This window comes from Colletotrichum scovillei (genome assembly GCF_011075155.1).
Source record: "Colletotrichum scovillei strain TJNH1 chromosome Unknown Contig00013, whole genome shotgun sequence".
NCBI lineage: Eukaryota > Fungi > Ascomycota > Sordariomycetes > Glomerellales > Glomerellaceae > Colletotrichum > Colletotrichum scovillei.
Window position 1 is genome coordinate 261,977 of NW_023336271.1, and position 11,364 is coordinate 273,340.

An 11,364-nucleotide genomic window follows, 5' to 3' on the forward strand; every position below is an offset into this window, starting at 1 on the left:
ATGGTCGTGGATGCGCGAAACCGCGCCCCCCTCCTCGAGTCTTCTGCCCCCCCAGTCGCCAACCGAGGGACTCGTGAATGCCCTCCCAGGTTTCCAATGAATGATCTCTGCAGGGCATCGCCGGGGCCCCTGAAGAAGTGTGGAGGAGTCCTTGCCCATTACGGGCAGTGGGCATACTTTCCACAGTCTCATCGGGGATGATCAGCGACGCCATTCAGCAGAAAAAAATCCTGGACCTCAAGGCTCAACAGCCATTATTGCATGAAATCATATTCATCGACGTCTGGAGGGTCGGTCGCTGAGCGCTTTGGGCCTCTGTCTATCCGTGGACCGTACGCCGCATTCAATTTGCGAAGTTCAGCTCTTGGCTGCAAATTTGCACGCGCCGGTCATCGTAGTAACGGCACTTGTTGGCAATAGCTTCAGTAGCGATTCGTGTCCCGATCAACCGTCATAACCCTTAGCCTTGTTGCCTCTCCACAAGCTGCACTCATACGTACGAATATGAGCATTTCAGAGCCAATACCGAGTACCTGCTCAGAAGTCGCAGTCCATTCTGTACAGAGAGACACCGCCTCTGGGCCGTTGTGAGGGCCATGATCCGATGGATCGCAGGTGACTTCGCTCATCCGCTTCTGTCCTGGTCTTGTCTCAGAATTCCCCAGTATGCGGATGACCTATCACTATTAGTCCTTCTCGAAGCAGCAGAATTGGACGTATAGTGGGCGACATGTCTTGAAACAGCCTGGTGCGGGACAGCGGCCACAGCCAACATCGAGAGGCCCACCGTTCATTAGGAGGCTGCTGATAGTTGAGCTGGCAGGCCGTAGGCCAATGCATCATCGCAGAGTTGGCGCAGACGTAGCATAGAGGCAAGCTTGTTGTGCTATGCAAACGCCTTTCTGCCCATAGGGTACGGGGTCTGGCTGGCGTCGTTCCGCACCATGGCACCACCCGCCGCCCGCTCTTGCTTTGCCAACTCAGAATCTCAGCCCGCTGGCTCCTTCGGTTCGCAAATATCGGTGTCAATTCACGATCCCGCCGTTTCCGAACCCAGCAGATGGACGGGCGGCCCATCCATATGCGGTGGTCAAAAGGAACGCCCCTGACTGACCCTGGGCCCATGTTCCGGGCCTTACGAAATGCTCCACGTATTCTGGAATATCCTTTTTTCTTTTTCTCGCAGAGAGGGGCGGGCTAGACCACTGGGACAGTGGCCTACTTACGTGCCCACCGCCCACTTTCAGAGGTCGTTGTTCGAGCTGTCGTGCTGCTGCTCTGCCACTTCGACATGGCCTGGGGATGCGGACGGCGTGGCTGAGATGCTTGCAAAAAGGAGTCAATCTTATCAATGAGCAAGCACTGCTCGTACTTGCTTGAGCCTAGCACGTTCAAGACGGAGACAAGGACGCGGCCAGTGCCTACGGAGTACATGCCCACCAGGGCAAAAAGGCGACGTGGAAGAGGTCGAGCGTTTCCAACGTCTGTTCTCATCAGACTCTGCAGGCGACAAAAGCAAGCAATCTAAGACCGACTCAGGCGATGCTGCGACTTTATTTTGCGACGCATGAGATGCAGCAGAGAGACCTTCACTGCTACTTCCCTGACTCGTATCGACTGAGCACTTGGAGATGACGCTGTTTGGGGTAGAATGAGAGGGACATGAAGGACATTGAGAGAACCAAAGTAAAGAAAAGAAGGAAAAAGACGAGAATCGATCATTGAGTCTTGTCCTGCGGAAAGTTGGAACGAAGAATTTGCTTTTTGCGGTGGCGAGGGCACCGGTTTCGTCCAGACTTGAGCGTTCCCATGTGGGCTGGTCCGTATCGTCGGGTCCCCTTCGCGAACGAGCCTCTTTTTTTGGATGATGGACGAACTTCATCGGGCTAGGCGCCGCTCTCGACAGGTCCATCACTTGCCTTAGGACGGACACGGACATCACGGCAGTAAGGTCCACGACTCACAGACCCTCTCTCTACGACGACGACGATGTCGTAGACACGGGAAGTTATCTTTCCATACATATATGTCGAGGCCTTTAAGGGGTCTGCGAAAAGCCGCGAGGCCTGGGTGTGAATCATGACATGCTACTTTACAGCTTCACAAGAGTATGGCGAGGAGACCAGGGTCTTTACAGTCTGCTCGATACTACCTCTAGACGCAGAAACGCGCAAACAACATTTCCATCAGGTGCAACAGTCGGCTGCCCAGAACGGATAGATCATTGACGAACCGATGCCGCTCCAACACACAACACAAGCCTCAAGGCAGTGACAGCTTGGCTTCACCCACTCCAACGAGGCCTACCAGCACGGTACGAAAGGATTCCCGTAGAACAGAGTGGGATTGACCTTGTGCCGACATGTTCACAGTAGCACGGCGGCGCTGCACGCAAGCGGCGAAGCCAAACTCCACTTCCGAAGCCTGCCATTCCATGTTCAATGATGTATCCGGTCGACACTTGGCGTCCGTGTACACGTCCATCACGAGCTGCACAGCGAGGGCCAACCCAGCGTGCCAGGTTCGCTTCCACTTGCACAGGGAACCTTTGACAGACGTGACCTCTTATTTTTTTATTTTGCCCAGAAACACACTTGGACGCGCAGTCATAGCTGCAGTGGACTCGTGTCTGAATTTCCGAATACAATGTTTGAAGCCAAAGCGCCTCAGCCGTCAAACGCATTTACACTACGAATCCTTTCCTAGGAGACCCGTGGGGACGTGCAATAGCACCGTTCAGTTCCCAGTCCAATAGTCTACAGCTGTCAAATTATGCGTATTCTGTGTCTGGATAGTGTACAAACAAAGGGGGCAACGATCCGATGCCAGAGACGGGAGCCCGTGGATCATGCACCTGTCATCCGCAAACGCAGAGCAAACTTGACATTCTGTATTCGTACGAGTATGGATACAGATCAGATCCCACTTAAGGATTTCCAATGGTGTCTTGGTGTATTTGGTCTCATGGGCTGAAGACCAGGGGAATCCATTGACCACATTTCGCTTGAGTCGATTGCCCATCATCGGTGAGATTAACGATCGAAAGGGGGCAGCGGTCAGAGGCCGGGGTAGGTTGACCACATGATTACAGATCGGCCCTGTCAATAGCAGCATCGCCAGTTACCGTATCCACCAAGCACCTCCCAAAAAGAAGAAATCCAAGCACGCTAGGCAAAGGCAAGCCAAGCCCAGGTTTGACAAGCAAACAGCCTGACAGGGTCCCTCTGACAGAGTGAGCTGAGCTACCCTCTCTCTCTCTCTCAGTCTCACCTGTGGTGACCGTAGAGTCGAGGACGCCCCGGTACTGGGCCGGGTCGGACTCGAGCCCCCCAAACGCTTACGGTCGATGTCGAGACTAAACATCGGATGAGTTGCCGCCGAAGCTGTCGCTCACCCGTGTCATCGCTACAATGCGCCGGAACATGTTCTCAACATAGGTAAACTGGAATTCGACGGTTCCAAACTCCAACGGCCCAAGCGACGACCATCCCACCGGTTCCCCCAAGATAGAAACTTTGGTACAGATGCAGTGACTGTGTCTGAGTCGGGTATTCTTCGACCAGGCCTCTCTCTCCCGCCTCAATCGGGTGAACCCTTGATCGATAGATTGGCGCCTATCGCCGGAGCCTGAACATGGCACGCATGACATCTGGCGCCGCAATGTCTCACAAGACGAGGTTCGAAGACGGTACACGGCACGCTGCTGCTGCGAAGTCTAATTCAACTTGCTGATCCGGATCAGCGACCAGACAAGGCCCTTGACATCAGAGGGTCAGGCAGAATCGAAGCCAGCACCCTCCTCGGGGAAGATCTATGACACATCCGCCAAAAAACATTTTCCACTCGAGCAAACGCCATGATGGGGGACACACTGACACGGCTCGTCACTCGTCACTCGTCACTGATCGCTCTAACAAACTTGCAGAGCTTGCGGAGTAGAGTTCGGACCGGGCTGCCAGTACAACTCGTCGGTTTGACTCGCTCAACACCACCACCACCACCACCACCACATCATCCTTCAGACGAAAGCTCGTTTTAAACTTGGAAGTAGGAACTGCACTCTGGAGCTTTGGCCCGTCATTGCAGCACGGATGTTCTCGCATCCATATTGGGATTGCAACATCGCCCTGCACTTTAATCCAAGCAGAGCAGCAAAGCCCAGCTGCCAAGCTGGCTACGCTAGCAAAAGCACCCCCTCACGGTTCACACCCCCTCGAGCGTCGCAATGATTTTTCAGAAGAGGAAAGTCGGCGATCCATCCATCCAAGATCCCAGCCCCGCTGCAGAGTAAGGCTAACCAAGATCTGCTGTGGATGAGGCGGTTGCCATCAGCCCCATCCCATCCTATTCCATCCCATCGTGACTTTGCCTGCCACCGTGCCTTCGAGGTTGTTTCGTCACCCTGCTTCGCTCGTCTGTTTTTTCCTAATATCTATGCTACAACGTCTCCGTTACCATCCAGATTCGGCATGAGAAGTGGACTCACGGTCAGAGCTTTCCAGCTTGGAATGTCGAAGCTCCGGAACCAGGCAACCAGGGTGGTTTGGCCATTTTCAGGAGATACGGAGGCCCATCGCTGTTTCGCGATTCTCGAAGGGTAAATTTTGATATGCGCTGCTTCACGCCTGAGGGAACAATAGAGCATTGCAACTATTCGCAGGCCTTGCTCATCTCCATTGGACGCCAGCTCTGTCTGTCAGACTGTTGCCCGTTAAACCTGGCTGCGCGAATGTAGATCAGACATATCTCGCCGCGAAATCGGCATGCTTTATTAGGCATGAAGGGCCGGCCTCCTTCTTCTCTGACAGTCCCCGCCCCGATGCTAGATGGTGATCCTCCCCCCTCCCATGATACATCCCTAAAAGATGCATGTGCCCATCTCTGCGAGAGGAAGTAGGAAGTAAAAAAGCAAAGAAGGTTGAGATAACCGCCCCATGTGCCTTCAAGGCCCCCAAAAGCTCAAACCCTGGCCGGGCTGATCATCGGAGCTCGGTTCACCAGTTGCGCAAGCCGCTTGTTGAACGCATTTCTTGTTCAAATCCTTCTCCTCCTCCTCCTCCTCCTTCTTCGACCCGCTTCGCGAAGCCGGAGACGGGATCCTCATGTTACAGCAACTCTTCCTGGGCGGTGGACCTGATAGTTAGACGGCCTTGTATCTGCCAGAACCAGCCCGCCTCGCCCATCATGAACCCTGATCCGGCCGCCTCCGTCGGTCGATGTCCCGTACGGTAACGAGGGCCAAAAACTCCACCGCCAAAGACCTGGGTGAGAGAGAGAGTCCGAGTCGGGTATGCCCCCTCCCCTTTCCCACGGCCCATTGCCAAACATGTTCATTGCTGCCCGTCCCCGGTTGCTTCGGCCGCGTTGTCGAAGTTTCGCAAACCCTACCACGGCAAATCCCTCCCAAAGTTTGAGCGGGCCGCGCCCGCTAAACCTCAGAGTCCCATCATGCAGAGCTGATATCTCGAAACAGGCTAACAGCTGAGAAGAAAGGCGCCAGCATGTGGTACTGTGCCGCACCGAGGCTGCAGGCAAACTGCATCACGAGGTTGTTCGGTAAAGATTCCAGTCAGCTTGGTGAGGTCAGCGAAGGCGCAGAAGCCGAATTTGCCAGAGGTCTAAAGCCCGCCTGCTTGTATCCGTAGAAAGATACACCATGATCCATCGCCCTTCGCGGCTCCCCTGGGCCCTGGCACGAGACCACACTCGTGAATTCGGCCGCGGGAGATCTCGCCGATGCTGATACGACGTCGCCCGCTTTCCGGCATGACCCCCCCCCCCCCCTCACCCTTTGCCTTTCGCCCCCGGGGGCTCCCACTCAACCCTCGAAGAGAAAAGCCAAGAGCAGCAGCCTAAAGCGAGTCGGAGAGGACAAGGCCCGCACGACCCGGCGGCCGGCGGCCGGCCCTTCTTTGCCCACTCGCTTGCATCTCGCAAAGATCGAGCTTGCAGAAAACTCTGAGCGTCGTGCTGGATAGGACCCGCCGCCGGTGTTCCAGTTGGCGGGGTAGAGACTATCGTGAGGGAGAAAAAAAGTTGTTCGCGGGGTAAAAGTTGGCCGTGCGAGGGGCGACTTTTCGACTGCCGACGTTGAAGGGTGTTTTCTTCTTTTTGCTCCTTCCTTTCTTCTTTTGATGTGGAGGATTCGGTGTTTGTCCGGCCATATTGGATATGCGGTTTGCGTCCTGCACCATGCGAGGTCATTCTCTTGCATCTTGTTGGCAGGCATCATATCGGAGGAGGTATGCGTGTCCGTCTCCAACAAGATCCGCTGTGCGCGTCGTTGCCTTTTCGATATGCAATTGCGTGATTCCGCTTATTTCGTTTTGGTATTTTTCAGAGGGAAGAGGCGTTCCTCTTCGCTCGCCTTTAAATTTCTTATATGTCGTGTAAGTTGTAAGTACATCAACGATCCAAGTGGATCCACGCTGGACTTACTACAACTCTGAGAGCAAAAGTATGGGTGTATTCTGCTACGCAGATGAAGTTTTACGGCAGCTTTCTCCGAAGCTTGATCGAATGCTTTACGAAGTCCCTCAGCATTTCCGCAGAGTGTCTTTTACACCGAGCATTAATTCTAAATAACAGACATATGCGCTACCGTATTAATGCATCCATAATTCGCCCTGTTCTCCATGGACCGGCCCTTTCATGTATGGCACACGTATACAATGAGCCCTTGTGCCATGAGTTGTACCACAAGCGTGCTCTTGGTACGGCTTCGAGGCTGTGATATAAGTGAGATGAGTGGCAGCTCCAAATAGTCCCATGAGCACTGGCGTGCGCCCGCCTAATATAGGTACTTGCCTGGAAAATGATGTCTATCTTAGAGTAAGATAATGCGAGGTCCCATGAGGGGTTATAAATCAATCGGACAAGGCTAAGATGCAGCCTTCCTGTCAGGACATTGATAGTTGCTCTAGTATTACCATGAATAGTATCGTGCTCCCGAATTGCTGAACTACACAGAAATACACGTATCATTCACACTCATCTGATCGGGCATGCAAAGATATTAGTACGTTCTCCAAACGTGATGTCGTCAGGTCCAACAACCTATTCGACTGTCAAAGTGAACAACAATGTTTCTTCAACCGTACTGTTGCAATATACTTGATCCTCATTCTTGACGCCGGTTTAATTTCTTACCCAACTTTCTTCTGGGGTCTCGCATGGTTAGAGGAGTGTCAACCCGCTACAAAGTCTCACCTGAGGGCTCTATACCGCCTACTAGCAATAGATTCAAGATCGATGTCAAGGTCAGACTAATACACAAAGCATTTCCATTGTCAATAGCGGCTTGGAAAGGTGAAGCCCCTTCGAGCTCAACTACCGTAATGAGGGAAGACCTTGCAACATCCCGTACGGCGAAATAGGGAGACAGGTCAGGCCTGCGCAATTATGGCGATGATGAATCATTGGTTTATAACCTGCTGAGGTCATATAACTATCACTTCTCACGATGTTGACTTCCGAGCGATGGCCAGGAATACTTAGCACAGGCTGAGTTGCAATGTCAGTGGTATCAGTCTCTCTTCGAAGTAACCGGTCTATCTAGAAGGATCATGAATCAAGATCGTATTTGAAGGATTTCCTATGCTTTTAGGTCGCAAGTTTTCCAGCCATCACGAAGCACTTCGTCAAAAGAAGCCAGCGAAGGTCTGAACACTTCTACCATTGTTTATGTTCATATTGAAAAGGGAAATACAAAAAGAGTTCACCTCCGCGTGGCTATATCTCTTGGTGATCATGCTGGGAATGAGACTCGGAGCCTGTCGTCGAGTAAGGTTATGGGCGGATATATTGAATGTTGACCTCGAACCATTCCACTACTCAGCGATTTTGACCGGACCCGTCGACCTAGACGGCCCCTGCTGGCTGGTGACGGGAATGGGCTTGAAGGGGTAGGTAGATAAGGGCTTCCTACGTATTCAGATGACGGGAAATACGGCAGCGGCAGCAAGGACAGCATTCGCAGCGTCTCGATGCGCGGACACTAGGCTTGTTATGTCGGGTGTCACCTTCACGCGGAAAAGAATACTTTCAAATGGAGATTTGATCAAGTCAATTTTAACCTATGATATGCATGGGCATTTTCCTCGCCCGTCTTTTGGTTGAGTGGGTAGTACTAGTACATAATGTGACACCCGGCGATTCTCCTATCTTGTGTGTGTCTGTCCATCAACGCCGGCTCCGTACTCTCCAACTAATCATTTCTGTCCCGCCGCCTGGTCGAAGCTCTCAAGCACCGAATCCTTCAGCTGCTTGGGCTCCCCGGACGCTCCCTCGTCAGACTCCTCCGCCGACTCGCTGCCGACCAGCTGCTTCGCCATCGTCCTCGCTTGTGCCTGGCCAACCTTGCCGTAGACGCTCAGGCCAGTGGCAATCATGCTCGAGATGTCTCCCACGTTGCCGGGGACAACAACAGCCGTGCTCTCCTTGGCCAACTTGCCAAACGCGTCAACATACTTCTCGGCAACAGACAGGCTGATGGCGCCCTGTGCCGCATCCTCACCATCGGCAATGCTCTTGGAGACGGCCTCGATACCGGCGGCGGTAGCCTTGGCCTTCATGAGGATAGCCTCAGCCTCACCAGACGCCCTGTTGATCTGCTCGGCGCGCAAGGCCTCGGACGCCAGAATGACGCTCTGCTTCTTACCCTCGGCGATGTTGATGGCCGACTGCCTCTGACCCTCAGAGTCGAGGATCTCGGCGCGCTTCGAGCGCTCGGCGGTGACCTGGCGGTGCATGGCTTCGACGACGCCGGCGGGGGCGTGGATGTCTCGGATCTCGTAACGGAGGCAGGTGACGCCCCAGGCCTGGGCAGCTTCATTGATGGCGGCGGTGATGTTTGTGTTGAGGGCGGCGCGCTCCTTGAGGACGTGGTCGAGGGTCAGCTGGCCGATTTCGGATCGCATCGTGGTTTGCGCCAGCTGGGAGATGGCGTATTCGGCATCTTCAACTCCGTAGCTTGAGGTATACTGTTAGTATGCTTCTACGATACCGTCGAAGGGTGTGTTGACAAACCTGGCCTTGTAGGCGTCAAAGACGCGGGTGTAGAGGACGCCATCGAGTTCGAGGGTGACGTTGTCGGCGGTAATGGCGCTCTGACTGGGGATCTCGAGGGCATTTTCCTTGAGCGACTTGACGTAGGAGATGCGGTCGATAAAGGGGACGAGGATAGCCAGACCGGGCTCGAGGATGCGGTTGAACTTTCCCATGCGCTCGACGATCCATGCTGTCTGTTGCGGAACGAAGCGGATGACGGTGTTGGCGGGGAGTGACGACCTCTGGAAGTAGGAGGGCGGGATGCTGGAGCTGGAGCCGAATGCTGATGGAAGCAGGCTCTTTGTGGTTGTCTGGAAGCCGCGCGACTGGGACTGGACGAGAGCCCGTCTCAGCGGCGCGGAGAGTGCGGCTTTTGTTACCGCCGAAGCCATGTCTGTTGCTGCTGCTGCTGCTGCATTGACGTATATCGAGAAGATGCGTGGATCAAATCAAGGTTGCGAGCTCCAGAACAGCTCTCTCGCGGGTCATCAGCTAAGGCCAAAGAGGATCTGCGGGTCTCCGTCGTCTGACCGGGGCAAAAAAGTCCATGGATGACGGAAGGTGCAGCTGCCTCTGCCTACCGATAATTAGCCGACGGCATCGGCCGAGGCCCACCGGGCTCTGATGCTCCCGTTCCGTGGTGCCATGCCATGGGCATCTAGGATCTAGGACAGGACATCCTAGACATGGACGAAGTCTTGCATTGTCAGCTTGGAAACCAGACAGCACATCTGTTCGCAACGGATACGAAGCCCGCATACTCTGATTTTTGCATTGGATCGCAACCCTATTGATGTTGGCTAGTCATGAAACTTGGATCTCAAAATATACAGCATCATGGCAGCCCCTAAGATGATCAGTCATAGCATCCATTTACACCTTACCGGATTAAACCATGATACAACACCTAGTTTGAGTCCTCATCTGGAAGACTGCGATTAGTCTCAGAGGAAAACAAGCCAGTATACAATCAGCAGAGGGAGCCTGGAGAGTGGCGCCCAGTATCTGAGTTTCGCATCCGCAGAGGTGCATTGCTGTTGACGGTATCCTCTTCCGTTTCACTCTGTTCAGAGCCTCAAAGCACAAAGACACAATGCCTTCCTTCACAGCACAGCATAATGAGCGGAGAGAAATTTGGGTGTGAAGAAAGTCATAATCATTGAGCCATACTACCCATGCCATGTGTACCGATAATCAGCCCGACCTACCCAGCCAAACCCTCTTTCGCGAATCGTGGAGAATCATGCACATAGGCCACTACTAGTATGTAGAACCTTCGGGAGGCTGGGGGATCTTCTTGTTTGCAGGAGCCGCCATGTACCTGAGAAAGTGAACGTTAGCCTTGCCTGAATACGGCTTGCAGCACTTCAGCGTGCACCCAGATCTACCTCCCCGACGTACCTTCTAAGCTCAATGAGAATGGTCTCCATGGTGTTGTCTCTCTTCCAGTTGGCCAGGCAAGGAAGCTGTCTGGGGTCGACGACGCCATTGCGGGAGTTGACGCAGGGCAGGTTGACCTGGCTCACAAATTGTATCGTGGGAGGCTCGTCAGGGTAGTTGGGACCACAGTGCATCTTGAGGGAGTAGATTCTGTTCTCGTGGACGCTCTGCAAAGGACCGGTCAGTGATGCGCAACACCTCGATGGGGGCCGGTAAGCACAAAGAAGGTACTAACGTGAGGGGGTCCGAGAATGGTTCCATTCCAATCGGACATCAAGAGGTCCTCGGCATCGTTCAGACCATAGGAGCAGGCCTCTGCAATGGAAGGAGTCAGTCAGAACTGCGAGATGCGCGGGGCAGATTGCTTGGTGTTGCATCAGAGGGGAGGGGCTGTAGTACCTGCTCCAAGACCTTTCTCGCCCTTCTCAAGCTCCTCAAGGAGGCGGAAGTTGCGTGGAACCTTTGCGCCCATGTTGAGTCGTGTGTGGGTATCGCGAGGCTTGGGTTCGGTGTGGTTGTGAAAGGGCGACTGGTAGATACCGCAATGTAGATGTTCAAAGTTGGAGGGGTTGCGAAGTGGGAGGAAGGCCGATGGGGGGAGTGCACTGCGGCCCGGATCTTAGTTCCTTACCTAAACGTGAGGTAGGCACCTACCTAGGTAGTGGGGGTTACCTGATGGACCCAGTGGCGGGTCGCAGTGGGAACCTTACAGAAGGGGCCACCAGTGTAATCAAGCTGGCTTGTGCCTGAAGGCGCTGGAGAGACGGCGCAAGTGTCACTGTCTGGCCAGAAGCTGTGCTAGCCGAGCCCAAAGGCAGCGCGGGGCAGTGAAGGCGGTGAACCACTTTGGGCATTTCTGCCGATCAAGCGGTGTGG

At 54.0% G+C, this 11,364-nt stretch overlaps 2 protein-coding genes across 2 annotated transcripts; both read right to left on the reverse strand.

Moving 5' to 3' along the window:
- Positions 1–8,102: 8,102 nt before the first annotated feature.
- Positions 8,103–9,635, reverse strand: HER10_EVM0002256 (SPFH domain/Band 7 family protein). Its single transcript, XM_035471976.1, has 2 exons — positions 9,028–9,635; positions 8,103–8,970 (listed from the first exon to the last, which is right to left on the reverse strand). Exons 1-2 carry the CDS (start codon positions 9,438–9,440, stop codon positions 8,211–8,213), a joined length of 1,173 nt encoding a protein of 390 aa, XP_035325867.1. The 5' UTR covers positions 9,441–9,635; the 3' UTR covers positions 8,103–8,210.
- Positions 9,636–10,044: 409 nt separating this feature from the next.
- On the reverse strand, positions 10,045–11,069 carry HER10_EVM0004154 (putative ubiquitin-conjugating enzyme). The gene is made up of 4 exons (XM_035473806.1): positions 10,888–11,069; positions 10,724–10,803; positions 10,450–10,655; positions 10,045–10,369 (listed from the first exon to the last, which is right to left on the reverse strand). The coding sequence occupies exons 1-4, from the start codon at positions 10,958–10,960 to the stop codon at positions 10,309–10,311; spliced, it is 420 nt and encodes a 139-aa protein (XP_035325886.1). The 5' UTR covers positions 10,961–11,069; the 3' UTR covers positions 10,045–10,308.
- Positions 11,070–11,364: the final 295 nt, after the last annotated feature.

What these genes read in the sequence shown, in the direction of transcription:
- HER10_EVM0002256 (XM_035471976.1), bottom strand. Translation starts at nt 9,440, where the DNA reads ATGGCTTCGGCGGTAACAAAAGCCGCACTCTCCGCGCCGCTGAGACGG. An exon ending in TTTGACGCCTACAAGGCCAG is followed by an intron (nt 8,971 to 9,027) that starts GTTTGTCAACAC and finishes GTATACCTCAAG; the next exon opens with CTACGGAGTTGAAGATGCCG.
- HER10_EVM0004154 (XM_035473806.1), bottom strand. Translation starts at nt 10,960, where the DNA reads ATGGGCGCAAAGGTTCCACGCAACTTCCGCCTCCTTGAGGAGCTTGAG. An exon ending in CGAGAAAGGTCTTGGAGCAG is followed by an intron (nt 10,804 to 10,887) that starts GTACTACAGCCC and finishes CTTCCATTGCAG; the next exon opens with AGGCCTGCTCCTATGGTCTG. An exon ending in CCATTCTCGGACCCCCTCAC is followed by an intron (nt 10,656 to 10,723) that starts GTTAGTACCTTC and finishes GGTCCTTTGCAG; the next exon opens with AGCGTCCACGAGAACAGAAT.